At 37.8% G+C, this 22,272-nt stretch overlaps 1 protein-coding gene across 4 annotated transcripts in view; it reads left to right on the plus strand.

The window, feature by feature from the left end:
• The window catches only part of lmo7a (LIM domain 7a), a 50,441-nt gene extending 43,372 nt beyond the window's left edge, over positions 1-7,069 (plus strand). For 2 of the 4 annotated variants that reach the window (XR_013771588.1, XR_013771589.1), the window contains exons 22-28: positions 198-284; positions 757-1,235; positions 3,358-3,410; positions 4,179-4,362; positions 4,595-4,906; positions 5,774-6,361; positions 6,444-6,490. Coding sequence is in view for 2 of the 4 variants with exons in the window: in XM_079253874.1 (XP_079110000.1) it covers positions 198-284; positions 757-1,235; positions 3,358-3,410; positions 4,179-4,362; positions 4,595-4,906; positions 5,774-5,882; positions 6,259-6,361; positions 6,444-6,466 (1,350 nt within the window). In the remaining 2 variants the exon portion in view is untranslated. Of the gene's footprint in view, positions 1-197; positions 285-756; positions 1,236-3,357; positions 3,411-4,178; positions 4,363-4,594; positions 4,907-5,773; positions 6,362-6,443 lie in introns of all 4 variants that reach the window. The other 2 variants (XM_079253874.1, XM_079253875.1) reach the window with 2 other exon arrangements.
• Positions 7,070-22,272: the final 15,203 nt, after the last annotated feature.

Consider the following 22,272-nt stretch of genomic DNA (forward strand, 5'->3'; position numbering starts at 1 on the left):
TAGGTGAGCTTATAACCCATTTCTCCAGCAATGGGGCACAGCACATTTCTAATGTACTTATCAAAGCTTCAAACCTGATCTAAGTAGGATGGTTGCTTGTTTTTTATGTATTATACATCTTTGTGTACTTTTAGAATAATAAAAAAAAAAAAGAACATGTGAGACAGATTGCATTTTGTTTTTTCTTTCATTTTCAGGAGAAATACAAACGTGATCAAGAGAAGCTGCAGGAGGAGTGGCTCAAAGCTCAGCAGGAAGTTGCCAAAAACGTGAGCCAAGTAGAGGTAACAAAAGCCTTTTCATTTGGCCAAATAACAGCCTAATACTGGAAATATCAGCGGGAGAGAGTTTAAATGTGGCAATTCGGATGGGACTGAAAGCACTCATTTGTTTCAATGCATCAAACACTTGTATGCTCAGAAATACAGTAATTATGCTTTAAAAATGTGGCCAAATTATTTTCTTTTTTTTGTTGTTGTTTTTTTTTTTTTAATCAGTCCTTTTCAGGTGGGGATTGAGTGAAAGCAAGTAGAGATCATTGTCTTTCCACAATAACACTAACACAGAACACACACCATCTCATAGTTTCGCAACTAAAAAAACTCTCCTTCATTTTGACTTTCGAAACATTTTCCAGTTTGTCAAGTTAGAAATGTAAAGAGTTTCTCAACTCCTGGATGTCGATAAAGAGCAAGTTATCACATGCATTCATGCGTTTAATGCTTCCTCCTTTCTGTTCTCCCTTTTCTCTGGCAGCCTGGGAGTCTGGAGGTGACCAGCCACAGCATCAGCACACACTCCCCCCTGTCTCCTTTCCAACAGCCCACACCTCATTCATGGGAAGAGGAAGAGAGAAAGAGGAAGGAGGAGCAGGAGCGCCAAAGGCAGGAGGAGGAGAGGAGGAGGAGAGAAGAGGAGGAACGAGAGCTGCACCGTCTCCAGGAGGAGAGGAAGAGGAGAGAAGTGCAGGAGGAGGAAGAAAGGAAAAGGAGGGAGATGCAGGAGGAGGAGGCCAGGAGGAGGAGAGAGATGCAGGAGGAGGAGGCCAGGAGGAGGAGAGAGATGCAGGAGGAGGAGGAGAGGAAGAGGAAGGAGGAAGAGGAGGAGAGGAAGAGCAGGGAGGAGGAGGAGCAGAGATGGCAAAGGAGGCGAGAGGAGGAGAGGGAGGAGGAGAGGAGACGACAAGAGGCTGTAGAGCAGCAGCTCAGGGAGAGAGCCTCCGAGCAGCAGCAGTGGTCAGTAGAGTCGCTGCACCTCCTGTTCTGTCTTCAGTGCTTTAACTCCCACCTCCTTGTGTGTTCCCGTCTTCTCATCTGCTGATAACACATTTAACCCGCTTTATTGTTTATGCATTAACATAAATGCAACTAATGTGTTTGTGTGTGTTTTATCCTCCCGTTGTAACCATCATCCCACCTGTCTGCACACACTGCTTTTTACTAAAGGACTGGTGGCTTCCATGGCTTTGCTACTGTTCAGCCTTCACTTTCCTTTCCAGACAGGTCAGTACAGCGGCCCTTCTGTGTTTGTCCTGCCCAACCTCTTTCTGTCGTCTGATAATTACTTACAGTTGCTTTACCTACAGTCTTTCCTATTGTTCAATTCAATTCAGCTTTATTTGTACAGTGCCACTTCACAACAATGTTGTCACAGGGCACTTTACATACACGAATCAACATACACATCATGTCAAGCCAAAATTGTTTGCCTCATAATTTACTAACATCAATGCTTAACAGTTATTATAGCTATAAGAATAACAGAGTGACTGAGTAGATAGTAAATGAGATTCCCACAGCTGTAACACTTCCTGTGGGCACTCATTTTTCTTAGCATGGCATCTTGCAAACCTCTCTCTTTTTTTTAAGTAGTACCAACTAAACAAATATTGAGGCTCACAATATTTTCTTTTGCTCATGTTGGAAAAATTGATTTAGTCTTGAATTTGATGTCTGCAAGATATCAAGATAAATGTAGGGACATTTTCTTCATAAGTACCTTGAGGGGCAAAAGGCTAAAAAGGTTGATACTTAAAGAAAAATATAACAAAAAAAGATGGATGAGTATTCCACAGAGGCTGTGTCTCCCAGGACCAATGATTGGGAACAGTTCATCACTCTGTGAGACACAGATTGATAAACAGTTTAATAATTATTCTTCTGAGCATAAAGCTGAAAATTTTAGGAATATAAATTATGACAGTCCTTAGTTTAATTAATTCAGACAACCTGTGACAGTGGTGAGGAGGCAGCATAGATGCAACAGTTCGCCTCAGGTCCGCAAATGCAAGTTCAATCCCTTACCCCCTTAAAGACAAAAGCACACATCAGCAAAAATCCTCCAAGACCAAACCAGTCCTGTCAGCAAGCACCAGCAGGAGAGCAGGAGGCACACCAGTCTGAGATGTGTTCACCCAGCCTCCAACCTCCTCTGATGCCAATCTGATGGGAAACAAGCCTATTGCACAAAGACTCCTACCAGTATCTATTACTAATGTCAGAAAGTTGGAGAACCTAGTTCTTTGCAACAAACATTATGGTATTAATTCTTTGCATTTTAACACAGGTGATATTATGGGGTTGGAAGGGAGTAAACAAAAAAGGAAAAAAAGCCTGTACCACTTCACGTAAGGACCTGCGTCCAACTGGACAGTCCACTAGCACCTTCCTGTGGTGTCCTCTACTGTTTGATTTCGTGCTTGTGTTGTTCTCACTCATCTGAGCATCTGCGTCTGATAAAAGCTAGATGACAATAGAATAAAATTAGAATAATGTCTTAATAATGGAAAAAATGGAAAATTATCCTCTGAGCTCGCTCCTAAACATTTGAAGTGTTTCCTGAAAATCCAAACGTTTGGACCATCTATCCTGAGTAGCTTCCACATCAGAGAAAGTTCCATTAACGCTTAGATGCGATATCAGCCTCCAACATCTTTTTAAGAAAACACTGCTCATTCAGCAAGGCAATGCCAGATAACATTCTGTGCCTTGTCTGCACGTAGTTTAAAGCTACTACTAAAGGAGGCTTTAAACTGTTGAGTTTAAACTGTTGCATGGGGAACTGGGGAAATATGTGATTTATGTCTCATGGATCAGAGATGCTTACAAATGTTAGGAGATGTGATGCAGCACACTCACCTCCACCCACAAATTCCAACTTCTCTGAAGTATGATTGTGTTAGGTTACAATAATTAAAATATGAAGTTGAAATTTGATATAAATTTTGTCAGATCACAGGAAGAGAGTGAATGTACAAATATTTGTCCTCCAATATGTGGTAAAATGGAAAAAGATCATTTTGTGACCTTTCATTAATTTAAGGTGTTTTTTTTTCTTCCTGGTCTTTTGTTTTCATAGGACAAAATCCAAGTCAACTCCTCAGCTTGATGAAGATAATTCTCAGAAGAGAGGTCAGTGGGTTTTTTTTTTTTGTTTGTTTGTTTTTTGTACTCGTTCATACTGGTTATTATCAAATAACTCCACATAGGCATGATGTTGCACATACAGTCTGTGTGTGGATTGTATCCTGCCATAGGTGCACAAATGCAGCCGAAGGGCAAAGCCCCGTGGCTGCTGGAGGAGCAGTTGAGGATCGCACGTGAACAACGAGCCCAGCTTAAAAGGCCTTCATCGGAGTTGCAGCTGAAACAGAAAAACAACCTGAATATTATGACAAACAGAGAGGAAGAGATAGGTGGGGTTCGCCCCTTAAGCCTCTGTTTTGATCTGGATCAGATGCGTGCACACCTTAATGATCATTCTGAGAAGTTTCACTAAAACAGAATAACATTTGTTTCATTAGCAGCTAAACAGCCAAACAGCAAATCAACTAGTTGGTTGACTAGGAAAATATACAATTCATCCGATGAATCCATTTTGATTTCTTTCACATCACTGCACTCTATTTATTTATTTAGTTTTTCATTTATTTTTTTATGTTAAATCAAGAAAAAAAGATCCCTGCTCTCTGATCTCTGTAATTTAAAATCCCAGTTTGTCTGATCTAGCCAGACTGGGCAACCACTCCATCTATTTACACTTCTTCATCCTGATCTTACTCTGATTTATTTTCACCTTTTTCTCCACCCCATTACCAGTCAGGATCTGTTTCTCAAACACCAAGAAGACTTTGCATTTTATTGGGTACCACTTTGTGATTTTCTTCTGTCTGGCTGCAGTGACAGGAAGCGGAATGGCTGAAAAGAGAGGTCAGCAGCCTGCGTCCCAGGTGGAAGTGGACCGTCAGCAGATTCTGAATGAGATGAAGAAGAAGACTCCACTACTAACAGACAGCAGCTGGATCCGTCAGCGCTCCTCCAGCACCGCCACCAACAAGGAAAGTGGCAATCCGTCCATGCGTAGGTAAAGAAATCCCCTCCTCAGTTGGAACTTGGCTTGTTGCACTTACTAATATCCTGTCAGGTTATTTGCAGAAGCTAAGACGTTTCATAGTCTGGCTACCACACTGATACTGCTTTGGTACATTTAATTGGATCATTAGTAAATATTTGATCATAAAAACAGTTGGTAGCCAGATGGTTTTATTGCCACGACTAACACGCTAACATGGGTGTGGCGCGGGTCGGCTTTGCAGGGGTGAATCTCTGGACAACTTGGACTCTTCCTCCAACTCCCGGCGTGCATCGTGGACACCCAGAAGCAACTCTGTTGTCCAGAACTATTCACGACCCCAATCTAGCCTATCTAGCAACACTTCCTATTTCATCGGTGGGTTGGGGGCCCAGCGGCCCATCTCCTCAACTTTACCTTCATCATATTCCATGGGCTCCCTTCGAGGTGGGGCAGGAACCCACTCGTCCCTTTGGTCCCAGCAGTCACATTCCCCGTCCCTATCTTCTCCATCACCCGCCACTTCTCCAGAACCCCCACCTGAGCAGCGGAGCAGGTAAATTAACAATCTTGCTTGACTTAAAGATCCCATATTAGGCAAAAAAAAAATCACCTTCTGAAGATTTTTTTTCTAATATTCATATCTGTCTCCACATCCTGTGTCTGAGGCCCACAAAGGAGAAAATTCTGCCACCTCTCTCACTTGCTTATCTACGATCTTTCCCTCTTAAAGGGAAATAACCACTCACCCTGGTAGTAGATACTGCCATTGACCTGCCCCCGGCTCACTGAGCGTGCCCTCTAAACTCACCGAGCGGGTGCCAGAGAAACCTGTAACCTCTCCCTGACACCTGACAGAGGCGTGGACAGGCACCGCTCATGAACATTTAAAGGTTCAGACACAGAAACTGCTCGTTCTCTGTAGCGCTCACTACAGCAATGTTTGAAGTGGCTTAAATTAAAGACCAAAGCTAAATTTGAGGATAATACATTCTGAAAAACAATGTTGTTGCACCTCTGACACCCATATGAAGTTGATGAAAAATGTATAATATGGGACCATTAAGACTGTTGACTAACTGCCGCTAATTTCCTGCTGGTATACTGGGGTCTAACACGTTATCGCAACAAGGGAAGGTAATGTCATTATATTTAGTTATCATTATATATTCTATATGTTATTGTATTTAATATTATTTTAGTGACAGACATGATGCTATATTCTAAATAATACATTGTTTTGGAAAAATTGTTTTAGGTGACTAAACATGAGTGAATAAAAATGACAAGTATTTGACACATGCATTCACTGAAAACTTGCCGTCCGGTGTATACCAGTTTGGCTGTGTGTGCTTTCATTCACACATGCGTCATGTATGTGTGCTTGGCTCTAAAAATCACAGCTGTACATTCTGCAATCCAGGTCAGTGAGTGGCAAGAAAATCTGTACATTCTGTGACAGCCCGCTAGGAAAAGGAGCGGCCATGATCATCGAGTCCCTCGGGCTCTGTTATCATTTGGGCTGTTTTAAGGTGAGAGTTGAGCTTCTGTCAGCACTGGAGAGACTTGGAAGCCCACCTTGGCTGATCCTCTCAAGACTTTTTTTTTCTTGTTCTTCTAACACGGGGGAGTTTCAAACTCCTGATTCTTTTACCGCTGTGCCAAAATCTGCAAATCAAACTAATCACTTTTTCTTTTAAATAAGGGAACTTTGCTCTTTATTTGGTCTACTGTATTTAAATGTTGATCTGCTCTGACAATCTTTAGCTTTTCAACTTTCATTTCTTTCTTTCTGTACACAAAATGAAGACCTTTCTCTTGTGCGTCCCTATTAAACCTCCTGTGGTCACTTTAGTTAAGGTTTTGTCCAAATGACATCTTCCCATTTTTTTTTGTAAATTTGTACAGTGTATCGACTGCAAGTCCGACCTCGGAGGATCGGAAGCTGGGGCTGAAGTCAGAATACGAAACAAACAGCTCTTCTGTAATTCGTGCTACATGCGATTCAAAAGTGAGTAACTTATCCAGCTGATGTAGCTCAGGGGAGGTGTTGATGCCTTTTATGCTTAATTGTTCTGCTCATTGTCTTTTAGCCACCCAGCCAACAGTCATGTGATGTGACAGTGCTCCAGCAGATAGATGAGGAGACAACTTGTGACAACAACCCATGAACTCTAAAGTTAAGATTGAAACCATTGCAAAAGAAAAAGACAGGGACACATGGTTTAAGTCACATCAGGAATCTGCTGACTCCCTGATGAGAATCATATTTGTTTTCACTGTGTATGATTTAAGAGGGTAAAGATTTCAGAGAAGTCATCTACTTGTATGTTTATATTGTATGAAATACTACAGCTGTAAAATTGTGCGAGGGGATTTGCATGCACAAGAATTTTAAAATGAAAACTAGTCAAGCAAGAAATTGTCTTTAAAATGTTCTTCTGACCTTAACTTAGATTTTACTTGTTAAGAGACACACTTGCAGTATCCTGCTTCTTTTTCCTGAGTCTTGTGGTATTCATGTGTTTCAAACTGTGTATTATCTCCATGTATGTGCCTTTTGCATTTGTAACAAGGGCAGGTAATTAAATAGTTAGAACTCTCTGTAACATATTTGACAAATAAACATCTGCTTGGGCAGCGCTTCTCATGTTAAGACTATACATCATACTGTATGAAATTAAGGCAGAGTAATGTTGTAAATAAATTACTAAATGCTTGTGTGTTTTTGTGCAATTTTTTTCAAAACATTGGGAATACATAATTTTGTGTCATGATATTCCAGCATATGATGCAAAGATTTATCTGCCTCTGTAATCAAACCATTATACTCATCTTTCTCTGTCTGTCAGTCTCATTCTCTGTTTCTCTGTAGTGCCACAGTCATAATGAAAGGAATTTCAATGAGCTTTTGTGCTAAGGTTCAGAGGACCTGCCTGCTCTGAGTTCTCCAAAGCCAATTTGTCATGCATATTTTATTCTGTGCGCCTGCATTACATTTGATTACATTTTGATAGGCTGTTTTCTAAATGTGTTCTGTCATTCTAGCTGTTTCACAAATTCTGATCTTCATAAATATTGATTAAATGTTCCTCCTTAGGAGGCATCCTTAATTGTTCAGTTTATAGCTACCAGTTGCATTTAAACTGAAAGGGAAGAAATTGTCCTTGTTTCCCCTATGGAAATAAGGTCAATTCATGCAATATACTCTGTGGAAACACTCAACCGTTATTTGGCTCTGTATTCTTGAGGTGAAGAAATAGCAGCCTGCACAGGCTGGTATCTCAAATTCTCACAATCCTTTTTATTTTTTTAGATATTTCTTTGGATTCTTGAGGCTGAGAGATTTTTATCAGAATGCTCTCCAATAAAAGCATAACCAGGATGGCGCCAAGCACAGCCGAGCATCTAGAAAATCTAAAACTTTAATATTAAATATCCCATTTTTGTTACTTAGTTTTACCTGCGAAGTCAAGCTTGCGACTTGCGTTTAAGTGTGGAGAATCCAGTAGCTTGTGCTGGGATTCACATTGAAACTGGGTGCTTGGCTACTCAGGAGAGTAGGCAGGCACATGGAAGGGGCTTGGGTAGGCCTGCTTCCTCTATGAAACTAATTCCTTACTTTAGTAACTCAATGTTAGTCTGTTTTTCATGTTCCCCAGTGTGTGTGTGTGTGTGTGTGTGTGGTGGTGGGGATTCACGCTTTTAGGAATTTCTGCCAGAACAGTTGCATATGATTTATTTATCGGAGCACATGAGTGCATTCAATAAAACCAATTCATTCAACACTAAAGTCCTTTTTTGAACACTCAGGTCACATGTTGTAGGCAGTTTAGACTGACCTGAAGGGGGCACTGTGATATAAGACTGAAGGATGTTAAAGAAGCAGTAAGAAAACTGCTGCTGCCTGCATCACATGTGCAACTGCATGTCTTTTAACATGGTACATTTCAGAAGAAGTGCAGATGCTGTTCATGAAATTTTACCGTATGTAATATAACTTTTTCTGTTTTAAATCAATGTCACCTTTTTAGTTCAATGTCAGTCGACTAGCTGGTTGGCTACAGTTGAAAATATTAACTCACCCCCCCCCCCCCCCCTACAGTAAGACATTATGATGTAAAAAAAAATCTGTGGGACAAGCTTCACCTCCAGCTACAGAAGGAATCATTTTCACACTTCAGGCTCTTAATTGACCTGTAGCTTGTGCTGCTGCTATAATTAGTGAGGTAATTGCACAGACAGTCTCTAAAGACCTGTTGCTATAGCTGACATGCATCATGTGTACATTGCAAAGTGCTGTCACTCATCCAGTTAACAAAAAGGATTAAAGAAAATGCACCTTGGGTAAATCAGTCAATTCCCATCACACCAAAAGATACTTATTTTTCATTCAAGGTAGCATAGTTTGAAGTTCCAGGTCTGAAAAACTGATGAATATTTCTGGAAGGAGCTCAGAGGTGGTCAATAGTTCCAAAAATACAAGTTTTTAAGTTATTGTAATGCATTTGTGTGAGCTGTGCTTATTTCAGCAATTACACACATGAGGGCTAAATGTTGGATAGGTAAGTTTGAACCGCTTTTTTTTTTTCAACTTTTCATTGGTATTATTGATCTGTGACCTTTTGTGCAATGAGGAAAGGATCAGCTTAGATCCCTACTTGTCTTCATTAAAAATGCTGCCTCTAATCCCCGACTGACAAAAGGGCAAAGCTCATTCAAAAGAGACTCGACCTTAAAATGGAGGTTGGTTTGTTTGTTTCTTTAATAAGGCTGGATCTGTTTGATGGTAAAGGGCTTTGTACGTGGTCTCAAGAAGAAAGCCAGGATGAAATATTCACCAGAGTGCTGTTTCCTTCCACTCCACTATTACTCTTCTAACAAATAAGGCAGTTTTTCCAGTGAACTGTGGCTGCATGGACGCGACCAAGAGAATTATTCATAGAAGCGGAGAAATTATACAAGAAAAGCCCTACTTTGTCTTGCTTTCCTCCCTGTACACCATAACACCATGCTACCATGCAGGCATTGTAAAATCAGGAACAAGAACATTCTGCGATTTCTCTCTGTAACTTTAGTGAACACTGGTTTATTTTTTATGTCTTCAACATTGTGTATGAGGAAGGCAAGCTATTACCAGGGATAAGATGCATTTGAGTTGCTTTCCCAGTGGCAGCGAAGAGAAAAGGAGTGTGGAAAGTGTTACAAGGCTCTAAAATGATAAGACTGCATGGTCACAGCTGGGGCATCCTGATATGCTTGAGACTGCATTATACCTGAGGTGACAGGGGACCAAGTTTTCTGTCCTCATATTAATTCATCCTGCCTCAGTCCTATAGCTGAGCATGAGCTAGAATACTGATTCACAGTTAAGGATTTTCTACTCTTTATCTGGTGTTTTTGTGTGTTTTGAGCAAGGAAAGAAGAATAGAGAAAAGCTACATGTGGACTGAATTAATCCACATGTAAGCCATTACACTCGACTCATAGCTTCTATTTAGACCTGGCTGCATCTGTTTTAATGTGTTGTTGAAGTGTCTGCAGTGCATCACCTTTCCGCAGTTCGCTTCAATTTATCTTCACATGGGAACTGGATTGAAGTTAATTAGAATTTTATCAGAAGAAGAGTTTAAAGAAAAGATGGCATGCACTTAAATCTGCCCTTTTTTTCATGTCCAAAGATGTATTGTGATGTTTGAACTGTGCACAGTGGCATAGAAGTCATGTTTTACCAGCCAATGCACCATCACATTTACATTAGCTGACACAGAAATATTTTTTTAACTACTTAAAGGTCATCATCATTGTGGTTTGTTTAAGCAATTATACCAGCTGCACTGAAAATATCATGACACAACCAATAAATGTGTCACTTTGTGTGCCTTTGTTGTCTGTTTTTCCCTCCCCACCAACTAATGTCACAAAGTCTTTTAAAATTTCAGTTCTAAAATTAAATATGAGACATTAGTTTTTATGTTATTTCAAAGACAGTCCAGGAATCATATTTTCAATGCATAAAAATCCTGATGTTTCATCTTTATGTACTACATAAATCCATTAGTCCAAAACAAACTCCAGCAATGCAAAAGTTACTGCATCCTGTCAGTGCTTCTTTTCCCATCACAAATGAAGAGGCATATTTTGATTTATGGATCTAAGCAAATACAAGTTTAAAAGGTACAATTATCAAAGTCAGCAGTCATTCACTTATCCATGTTTAGTGAGCAGATATAGGCTGGTTTAGGATTTACAATCAGAGCTCTGCTTTGTTTTCATATGCAATTAATGAGACATTTTATTGAAGGAAAGCTTGTGTTTCAGGGTTCTTTGTTCTCTAATTTTATATTGCATACTTTTAACAAAGCAATTATTTTGCTAAACATTGTTTACAGCTATAGGTCTTGGGTGACATGTTTTCAGATTTAAACAAGGATATCATAAGACTCCAGTTTGTGGCATATATATCTGTGGGCAAAACACTCAATGGGGACACTCAAATCAGACCTCCATGTCATTTGCTAACAAAGCCATACAGCTCCATCTTAAATTAGCTTGTGGAAATAATAACCTGAGTCCATCAAATTTAGGCCTCCAGTCCCAAAAACTTATTGCCTTTCCCAAAAACCAAAGTTACAAAAGCTCCTCCAATTTCTATTACTTTTGGATGCAGACTGACAGGCTTCTATCCTTTTCTTAACTGTTCATGCTTGTGCTACTTTCTGTTTTATCATTCAGACAAGAAAGTATTCACAAATATAAAACAAAATGTGAAAACACCTCTTTTTTTCTTCATAAATTTGCCTCACCAATAAAAACAAAAAAAAAAAAAAAATCACCACAGAAATTATAAAGCTAATTGCTTTTATTCCTATTGGCTCATTGTATCAGGGTGCAACATCAATATCAAATGTGAACTATATAACATCATCTCAACACCTGTGCCAAACCAAGCAGTTTCAGAACTTGAGTCTAACAATGACTTAGGTTTTACAACTAAGGAAAGCAGTGAAATAAAACCTGAGGAAACTATGGCACAGAGAGAAGAAGCAAATCAGAAGGCTCAACATGAAATTGTAAAAAAAACTTTCTGTTTATTCCACTTTAAAGTCTTTGTGCTACTTTAAATGCCTTTTCTACTGTTTGGTGGAGCTAATTTTTCAATAACAGACTAATGTTTCTTGTGAAAGAATTTGTGGAATTAAACGTCTCTCAGCTATCTCTTCCACTTGTAATATGTAATATGTACCGGTAATACCCAAAGTAAGTGTTTATTACTCCATTACCTTTTCAAATTTGGGCCATTTAGCCATAGTTACTTTCCTAATAAATGTTATGTCAACCATTAGTGGGAAAAAAAGAAAATAAATTATCATTGTTGTTGTTTCAATGAAATTTATTCCATTTATTTATTAATTTATTTTTATGTTTGGGGGGGGGGTTTTGTATTTATGCTAGCTTTTTTTTATTCTTGGTAAAGCAGATCTTGCTCTTTCCATCAAATATAGCTGAGCTGCCAAAGTCGGCTGTTAAAGATGTACCTGGCTGTATTTGAGGTGCTCTGAATCAGACAGTTCATATTGACTCTCTTTTACACAATCAAAATTGCCTCATTCATATACACACACACCATATAATTTTACTGTTATAGGTAAAGGAAATAAAAGCACACTGGACTAATTTCTAGTGTAAACAATAAATTGGAGTGGAGCTGTGCATGTAGATGTGTTTGACTACAATGACAGAAAACCAAAAGTGTGGTGTCCAAGACTGCATCGAGTTTTTGTGAATGTGAATGCTGCTGATTCACCACTGGCCAGGGCCCAGCTTTGTGCCACTCCTGTGGCAGAGTAGCCATGTGGGCAACTCAGTAATCCGCCGTTTAGCCTGAAGCCAACCTGAGGCTGAAAAACCCTGTTTAATACACACTGACAGGAAAGAATTTATTATGTTTGTTGCACATTATAATGCAACACACAAAGATGAATGTTGACATACACTGAATTTTATAATATGTAGCTTTAGTTATGTGCTGTGTGTTCATTTTACAACCTGATTATGAATATCTAGCAGAGAGGTTGCAAGCCAAGACAGGTATATTTGTACAGCAAATTTCATGATCAAGACAAATAAAAGTGCTTCACATAAAATATTAAAAGCATTACAGAAGGGTTGCAGAAATGAAAAAGAATGAAACAGATTCAATAGAAACAGAACAGCCCAATGTCAATAAACAGAAGCAGTCAATAAATTCAAACAGATGTCATCATGACATGCATCATCGTCATCACTGTAATCGTCATCAACACCCTCACCATCAACCTAGACATACATGTGCTAGAAAATGTATTTGAAAAGGAAAAAAAAAACAAAACACAGAGATGCTCATCATGTTTTCAGTATTGAAAACTGTACAGCAAGAAACCAGAGGAACAACAGGTCCTAAAACATCTGCATTGTTCTAATTCTTTTGGCCTAAAATATTTTTGTGCAACTGTAACCACTTTAGATGGAGCAGTCTGTTAGATTACGTAATGGTAAATGCTTATGGAACAGTTTGCTTCCCAGGCTTTGACAGCTTAGACAAGGTTATTGTTCACAGATCTTTTAATTTAAAATTTAAGAAAAGATTAACGAACACAGAAAATAAAGAGAATAAGAAAGGTATTCTTTCCAATCTGGAAATGTCTGTGATTAATATCAGTAGACTATAATAACTATGTGAAAACAATATGACAGTGTTTTTATTTCCATGAACTTTAACTGTAAGTAGTGTTGTATGATCTAGCAGAAGGGTTGTTTCGGAATAAAAAATCATTACATCACACCATTAAGAATATTTAAATACACATAATTCTCCAAACCTGCCTGCTGTAAAATTTTAAATTAAAAATATGTTTGGCATCTCTGTAGTTTTTGCAGTTCTTGCATCGATAGAAAAATAAGGAAACATTTTGTTTAGTTTATACACTCTCAAAAATAGAGGTACAAGATAAGGACATTTCTGTACCTATAGGTACATTTTAAAGAAATGTTCTCTCAAAAGTACAATACTGGTCTTTAAGAGACCAGAAGCACACCTTCAGAGTACAAAAAAGGGTTCAAAGTGACATAAAGTACAAATTTGTACCATTTTGACCATAAGGGTATCTGCAGCATTGAAAAATGTAATGTTAATGGCTGTAATGTTACAAACTAGAGCAGAGTTGAGTGATGACAGTAGTACTACTTAACAGTCATTTACTACACCAGACAATGAAGGTCAGATGCTGCAAACTAAGTGTATGGCTGGTCAGTATTTTGAGTTTTTGAAGATTATTTCTAGATTAAAGATAAGATAATATTGCTAAGTGGAATGGACCAGGCCTAATGTTGTGAAAAACATAAAAAACATAACTTGAAAAGGTGAGGTTGAACTTGATAAGGTACAAAAATAGACCAGAACTGAAGGGTACAGAAATGTCTCTCAAAAGAGTACACCCCCAGCGACAAGCATTTGTACCTTTTTAGGTACAAGCTGGCACCTCTATTTTTGAGTGTGTACCTGCAGGTGTTTATTAATCGTGTTTCTGTTCTTTTGCTTTTGGTGTTATGGTGTTTCAGTCTAATTGTTTCACTATCAGATGAAAGTGATGTCGCCCCGTATTTTAGTGAACTTTGCAAATTTGGCACAACTCTTCACAAATACATGATAGGAGGCTTGACTTTTTTTTTTAAATTTGACTATCTGTGTGCTTTAAGAAGATCTTCCTTAAGCCATTTTGTTTTATGCTAATGCTAACATTTAACATTTGTATAAGAGGTGTACAAGATAAAAGGTTTTATTTATCTTTAAGTTATTGACATCAACTCTTATTAATGAAATATAATGACTTTAACATGTAAAATGAAAATCAAGAAATATATTATAACATCAACTGTATAAGAAGTATACGTATATCATTTATGTAGATAATTACAGTGTGCTTGCCAGGTAAAAGAAATTGTCATGGCAACAAGACGTAGTGAACTCTGACTGTTTACAGGTCTCTTTCTGTCGTCGTTACCGGAGTCTCTGAATGGGGTTGTGAGGAATCTGTAAAAGGTTTTAGGTCTGAAAAATAAACTCATCACTTTAACATAGAAATGAGGTTATTAATGTTATTGTTTGCCTGAAAAGAGCTGGAATTAAACAGGGATGAAAATCATTAAAAAAAAAAAAAAAAAAAGAGGTGGAGCACATCTTCCCTTATAAGCCCATTTCTTGATAGTGCTGAAATACATCCTTTGAGGATTTAACCCATTTTCACCTCGACTCTTGGGACTCAACACAAGTCAGTCTTTCACTAAGTCTAGTTTTTCCCCATGTGTCACAGCTGCCAGCAGAGTTACGAATTTCCCACCCAAAAGGTGTGGAATAATTTTAATAGACTGTAGATGCACTTTGATCTGAACAGCTGCATTTTACAAAATGACAATCTGAGGCAGTGCTTTTTAGTTTTAAAAGCAATTGACAGATGTCTTTCTCCTCCCCTTGGCAAGTTTTTCATGGCAGTTTCTTACTCACTGTTAGTCCCCCTTTCCTGTAACTTGATTTTATTGATTTACTTGCTGTCAGCACCATTTTAGACCTCAGCATGCAGCTGAAAAGTTCTAAAAGCTCTCTGCACACTACCTGATCATCACTAAGCAACAGGCAGACTCACTTTGTGACTGTAACTGGTGAACATAGTTCAGGATTTAACAACTTTGGAAAAAGGATAAAATAAAAGCCAATCACAGAACTAAATGACAAAGGACATTCAATTTAGAGCGCATACATGCAGTTTCCAAAAGGATAACTAAAATAAGGATAGTCCTTCCTCTGCTGGAGTCAAAAGCTTCTAAAGTCACAGTAAAAGATCTAGACAAACTGCTGTTAGATAATCTATAGCAAGCATTTTTTTGGCTTCCAGCTACTGTGGCATATTTCTTTGATGTTGTAAAGAGACCAGACTGATGATACATCAGTTTGAAGCATATTTTTATCTGCTTGAAAAAAAAGGAGCTGTGTATTCCACAGATATCTATGTTTTTAAACCCCAGTTACCATGCAACAGTACATGATTTTGGCTGATGTGAGGCCTTTACGCCTCATCAAAAATATTTTATCAACATATACTGATGCACTCAAATAGCATATTTTCATCTGGGATTTATCATGCTTAATGTCACTTCTTGTTGTTCTGAGCTATACATGTTGCTGCTCTTTAGGAGCAAAGCTTTTTCTTGCTCTGAAAGAAAAACAAGGTTGCCATATGGTCACGGCACTGAATGGTTTCTGATCTCTCAAGTAGAGATAAAATACTGTTTTCAGTTTTTATTAAACTTTCTGCACAGATAAAAGCAGAGGCCTCTTCTCATCCTGTGATCAGTTCCAGGATTTCAAATGATCCCCTAACATGCTGAATTTGCTTTTTGCCCTGACTTTGTGTCTTTACTGAAGGAACATGAGACTGTGAAGTGAATGGACTCCTGAAATGACAAGCCGCCATTCAAGATGAGACTTTATTGTTAGCCCTGCAGCAAGCAGGCGATACTTTATCTAAAAGCCACCACTAGCATGTGAAGCTGTCGGTCCAGTCTTTTGTTTGTGGTCCATTCAACATCATTATCTCTTTTGCAGAGATGTAATTACTGTATGGTGAATAGCCCTCCAGAACCAATCATTTCCTGCACCGTAAGCTTCTTGTTTTGTTCAGGCTGCAACAGAATTGCTGAGCTGTTGTCAATATATCGATGTTAACAGTTTTCATGAAGCAACACTGACTGGGGACTTGGTGCATAATCTGTGTGTATACAAAGGGAGAAAACATCAAATACAATGTCAGTACTGAGACTGGCATATTGATCGCTGGGCTCACTGGTAGGAGGAAAATGTAGTAGAGCATGGTACAGCATACTATGCACCCTCCTACCAGTGAAATATATATTGTTTGTTTTATTTATCCAATATTTTATGTTCAGAGTTTCAGAGATTTATATTAGACTTGAAAGTTCATGGGTGATTTCAACTTTCTAAGGCTTTTCCCCCGAAGTCCCAGGCATATGGGTCATTGATATGCCAGCTGCTATCTTCCTCACACTCGACTGAATGCCCTGGGGAAATGAAGCTGAAGCTGGAACAAGACACCCTTTAGGGATTCCTCCAGAGCTGTGGTTCCTAAATCACATCTTTGACAACTTGTTTGTTTTGGATGATTGCTCATCATTCATATTCACATTCTGAAGGCTCCTTCTAGAGATAGGAAATGAAATTCCAATAACTTTCCTTCTCATATCCTAACTTATTCAGCATAAATACAAAAGCTTTAGCTGTTCTAATATATACAAAGCCAAATGAACAACTTTCTACCTCAGGGGCAAAGGTAAATCCTGAGCTTTAATCATGCCCTGTCTCATATTTATCTCAATTAAAGTCTCACTTTCCATATGCAGGCAACACTTCCTGATTAAATAATGTCCCTGAAATAAAGGTGTTGTGATTATATTAAACACAGGTGGGCTCATTAATAAATATGAAAATATGGTTGTCAAACTCGTTCAGTATGTCTTCTTGGTGATTGACTTGACCACATTAGAGTTGGGAAACAATGTTACTCTGGCCACCAGTTGCTCCCTGGCTATGTCATTATCCTCTTTTACTGTTTATTTGCAGCTCAATCATTGCTTCACTTCATCACTAAATACTGGGTGTGCTTCCTTTTACACAAAACAAAGAGACAAGCTGAGCTTATTAGAAGTGTTTGGCTTGTTAACTTGCTAATGGCCTGGGTGTTTGCTCATGTAAAAACATTACTTATGTCCATTTGTCTCCAAACTCAATTTCATGCTTTCCTGAACTGATACTTTATGTCCTTAGGTGGTGAATATACAAGGGTCTGAGCCAAGTGAATCATCTCTGTGCTATGTGCTGTGCTATATGTATGTGCACTGTTTAGAAAAAGAAAATATTTCTGACTTCTGACCTAAAAGCAAAAAGGGTTTTAAAGCTCTTATATCTGTTAGGGCATTGCTGCTGCAGTACAAATTTGATTTTTCATGCCTGTCAACTTACAGTATGAATTGAGTGCAGTGTACCAGCGGCAGGTTATATTTAGAAATGACAGACTTGTACACATGATGTGCTGGACTTGCTATCTCTTGGCATGGTACTTCAGGTGGAAATAATAAATATTATCTTTCATCTGTGATCAAAATTATGAATGCTTTGCCCTGTAATCTTATATTTGTGTCATGCAGCATTTGATTTAAACAACCTGATTTACGAATTACAGTCCAAGCAAGCGAAGTTATTTCATCTTTAGTTATTAACATAATTGTGTTAGACATAAAAAAGCTTGCATTAGCATTGTAAATACAGTTTTGCTTCATCTATAAATAAGTTAACATCAACATAAGTGCATATTGTATCGTTATACAGTATGAAATACATAACCAGTCATAGTCTTTATATCATATCAGGCAACAAATAGTTGATGGCTGAAAGCAGGTCTGTAGGATTGTAATATTTTGAAATAACACCAACAAGCAATGGAATTAAGCATGTTGTATACGATCCCTAAAATCATTACTCCAATTCAATAGTTCAATTCAATAATATTATTGGTGACTTTATGCTGGTCATTTGCTCAAAATGTGCAGGTTTTACTATTAATCTTTTTAGGTTGTAAAACCATGTCAAATGTCAAAACTATAAAATATTAGAAATCTACAGGAAATAAGTTTTTTCTTTAGATTATGCCATTAACATCTATTGCACTGTATAAAACATCACAGGATTATTTAGCTACTTTTAATATCCACGACATCCAAGGCATGTACATTAAATACCTGGAAAATCAACCTAAATCCAAGCTTCATCATTTTTTTCTCTTCTACCTCTTTATCTTTACTTTTTAGTTGGTTGATGAGATTTAGGTCATAAAAATAGATGGTTAGCGTGAGAAATTTAATGTGAATTCTGTCTTTTGCTAAACAATCGACCACATCAAATATTGCCATCTCCTCATTTAGATCTTTTTATTGTTTCACGTAGCTGTTTGTTATGCAGCCAATATCTGTTCTCTAATTTTTTAATGTGATGTCATTTGATGAGTTTAGTAAGTAATCTTTAGGTTATATTTTTTCTACAGATCATTGTGCATCTACTTCATGTGACTACAAAACCCCACAACTTTAAAAAATCTTTGCAGTCCTTTATAGTCCTTGCATATATTGTTGTCACCACAGTCATCATAGATGTTTCAGTTTTGAGTAACTTTTAAATTTTCCATCTTCATTAAGTTTTAAACTGTTTTGTTGTTTTAATGCCAGGTCCCTCAAAACTTCCTGTAGTTTTCACAACCTTAGCTTTGTGACAGTCAGCAGGCATTAATAAAACATCCTCCAAATACAAATGGGTTCTCTTCCTGTGATATTAGTTTCTGTGGCGAGATATTCCCAAGGCTCCTTTCAAATTATTTAGGAGAATAATCCCCTTTGTTAATTAACAACACCACTAAGCTTGGCAGTTTTTGATAAACACCCAGCTGCCATTGTACTGCAAGCCACTCGAGGCCTTAAGACTGAGCATGTTTCTCTAAACCGCTGATTGATTTCCAAGGGCTTTGGTTCTTTACGGCTTCACATGAATTATACTGGCTATTCCAAGCTCAAACATCTCTCGTAGTGGGCATAATTGGACTTTTATTTCCACCAAGCATAATGCTCTTGTATTCGGACATTTTTAAAAGCTTAAAAGCTTAAAGACTAAGCTTTTATTATGAGAGTTTAATTTTACTGAAAGCATCAAGAATCTAAATAAATATCAAATACAAATAAATGGGCAAAACAAAACTTAAAAATTTAAATTGAATTTAATAGCACATAATATCTTTGGTTTCAAAGACGTTCAGGGTGCAGCTTCACTTTATGGCTTTCAATTCCTTTTGAATCCGTATAAATGGTTTGCTTTTGTGCACAACAACCTTTGACTTTTATCAGGTGTAGATTATAAATTTATGAACTGAACTGTTAGCTTAGTTGGTGAGGGTAATCATATTTTATCATCTTTCAAGCTCAATGAGCAGTTAGCACCTGAAAGTACAGTAAAATAGTCCAAATGTGTTCTCATTTCCAGGGTGTCAGTGACTACTGCTGCTGAACATATCTTAAATGTGTATAAGGTGTCTTGTCGTACTGGTGTTAAAACTCATCAGTATTAGTTAGTTAGTTAGTTAGTTAGTTAGTTAGTTAGTTAGATACTTAGTTACTTAGTTACTTAGATACTTAGTTACTTTGTTACTTAGTTAGTTAGTTGACCAAGAACACAGGTGCAGGTAGGATCACTGTTCTCCTTTAGGTACAGCCTTTTATTTTTAATGGTTTGATTTCAGTTCAAAGACATACAGTTGTGGTTTTTATTTGCCTCAAGCAATAATTATTTTTCACTGCCATCTTTCCATCTTAAGTGGCTGCTTGGTTAAATTAGGGCATTTTTTTTTACTTATCAGAATACAATTATATGGGTAAAAAAGCCATGTCTTTCATGTTTTTTGGACATTACTTTCTCATTTTATGTACATATTGTCATTGGATTAGTTAGTTTTGTACTGTTTTGGTCAGGGTTAGTCACTGAAAATGGCTTAGTAAGGTTTGATAAGTCATCCTATTTAGTCTTAACATTAAGAGGTGGGACTCCTCCTTCACTTGAAAAATGCAGCTGCAAAGCTTTACTGCAGCAGGGTTGTTCAGACTTGCAAACCAAGTACTTTTTGCAAATCTGTCAGAAAAAAATGAAAAGATTTTGTTTACATTCGAAGACATTTCAACATCAATGTTGAGAGCCGACTGTTTTTAATATTTATTGTTACAGTTGATATCCGTTATATACTTCTAAGCCAGGAAATGTATTTTCTTTGTAATAATTGTGTGAATATTTCTAATCAGAGCAGGTAAAACTATGTCAACTTTCTGTTTTGCAGCTTTCTTTTTTGTGTGTGCTCATTAATCCTCTTGTGCCCTTTAGTAATCTTCCCCGGCTGGCCTGATTTCCTGACTGAAGAGAGGCAGCTGTTGACCTCTACTACAGAGACAGATTTAACTGTAACGGATTTTAGGGGGGTTGATTGTATTTTTTCCAACTGTTGGTCTTGCCAAAGCAGCTTTCTGCTGATTCACCAGCTGGATCACAGCTGCTGTAGGCAGCATTTCCTGCAAAATGTCACCCTCTGTCTTCCTGACAAACCCTGTCTAATATAATAAGTAATCGATACCACTAATATGCAGCCCCATCGGGCATTACCCTGCCAACAGAATGTCTTCCATTGGGTCAATGGATGCCCAGGTGAGGGAGATTAGTTGGCTTTAAGTGTAGAAGATAAAGTAAGCGAGTCATCCACAGTGAAGTTGGTAGCTTACCTCAGCTCCGCATGGACTTGGTGGGAGACTGATGGGAAAACCTGCTACCCTTGGATAGAGCACAGCTGGAGCGTAAGAGTACAGACACATCTGCTCCCTGGTACAAATGAAAAAAGATGGAACAAAATACTGGATAGAATAGATCCTCTTTTACCCACTGGTGGGATTTTTTTTCCACTGTACTGCATCTGAAGCTGACATGTGTTCTGTCAGAAAAAATGTTTTATTTAATCTGCAAAGTGGTTGTTGCATGCGAAATTGCATCAATACCCTGTTAAATGATGTTCAAAGCAGGTGATGCTGATCAATAGACAATGCAACTGCCCTTAGTCTTAATGAGAGTGTCAATCACTTCCTTAATTTGTTGGCATTAGTATTTGGTCATTACATAATTTATTTATTATATAATTGTTCTTGTTCCCTCATATGAGGAGCCAAGTTAATAGCCAAGTATCCGTTAGCACTGATTATACCTGTAATTCGAATCAATATATATATCCCAGCATGATCCAATGATGAGATCAGCTCCAGAACATGTGATATTGTTGTGCATTGCTGATAATCATGTCACTACCGCAGGATTTGCTCCTCGATGACTCACTGAATCTTAATCCACCTCCGCGTTTCAGTGTCAGATCTTGGACTTATCACTGCACACCATTCTTAATGCATATTTCATGCTTGAATATACGATGCCTCGAGAGTTTCTCCAGCTGAAATGATTCCTTGTAGTTACCAAAGGATCTGCTTTGAGATGTATTCAAATGGGAAAATGTGGATTTTTTTCCCATTCATTATAAAAGGGCTTTTGCACTAGAAATTTGCTGAGTTTCTTAGGATTGCTTTGAGATTTCCGTACCACTCAGTGAATAGAAAAAAAGAGGCTAAACTGATTAGTAACTGCAGCAGCTTTGCACCAAAAAATGTGTCTTTTGAAAAATAAAGAACAGAAATAAATTAAAACTGGAATCAGCTCAAAAGGAAAAAGGAAAACAATAAGAAATAAATAAATAAAGCAGGAAAATGACACAACATGATTATCTACAACACTCTAAGAGAATTGCGTTCGGAAACAGAGCCCGGTAATCAGGTCTCAGTAAATTCAATTGACTTCCCCACCCATTGGAGCAAACATTAATTGTAAGGGCTGCATAGCACATCACATTGGTCAGTCTATTGGGTATAAATCTAATTTGAATCACCTACTGTCTCCCATAGGTAAACAATTATTTCTCCAGGAGCTTAATGGCCAATGCATTCCACCACCTTAAGCACAGCATGATATAAACAGAAAATTAAACAGCATCAACAGGCATCAAACTTTTGTTGCTTAAAACCAGAAGTTAAGGTGTAACAAAAAATTATGAAAGGAAGTTAATTCAGATGACTGTTAACTTTTGCTCATACATAAGTTTCCATCACAGGTAACACACTAATCAAATCACTGAGTATTTGCACCAAAGCATACCTTTGTCCCAGCTTTACATCTTTAATTCAGCATTAAAC

The sequence above is a fragment of the Telmatherina bonti genome (genome assembly GCF_933228915.1).
Source record: "Telmatherina bonti genome assembly, chromosome: 15".
NCBI classification, from domain to species: Eukaryota; Metazoa; Chordata; class Actinopteri; order Atheriniformes; family Telmatherinidae; genus Telmatherina; species Telmatherina bonti.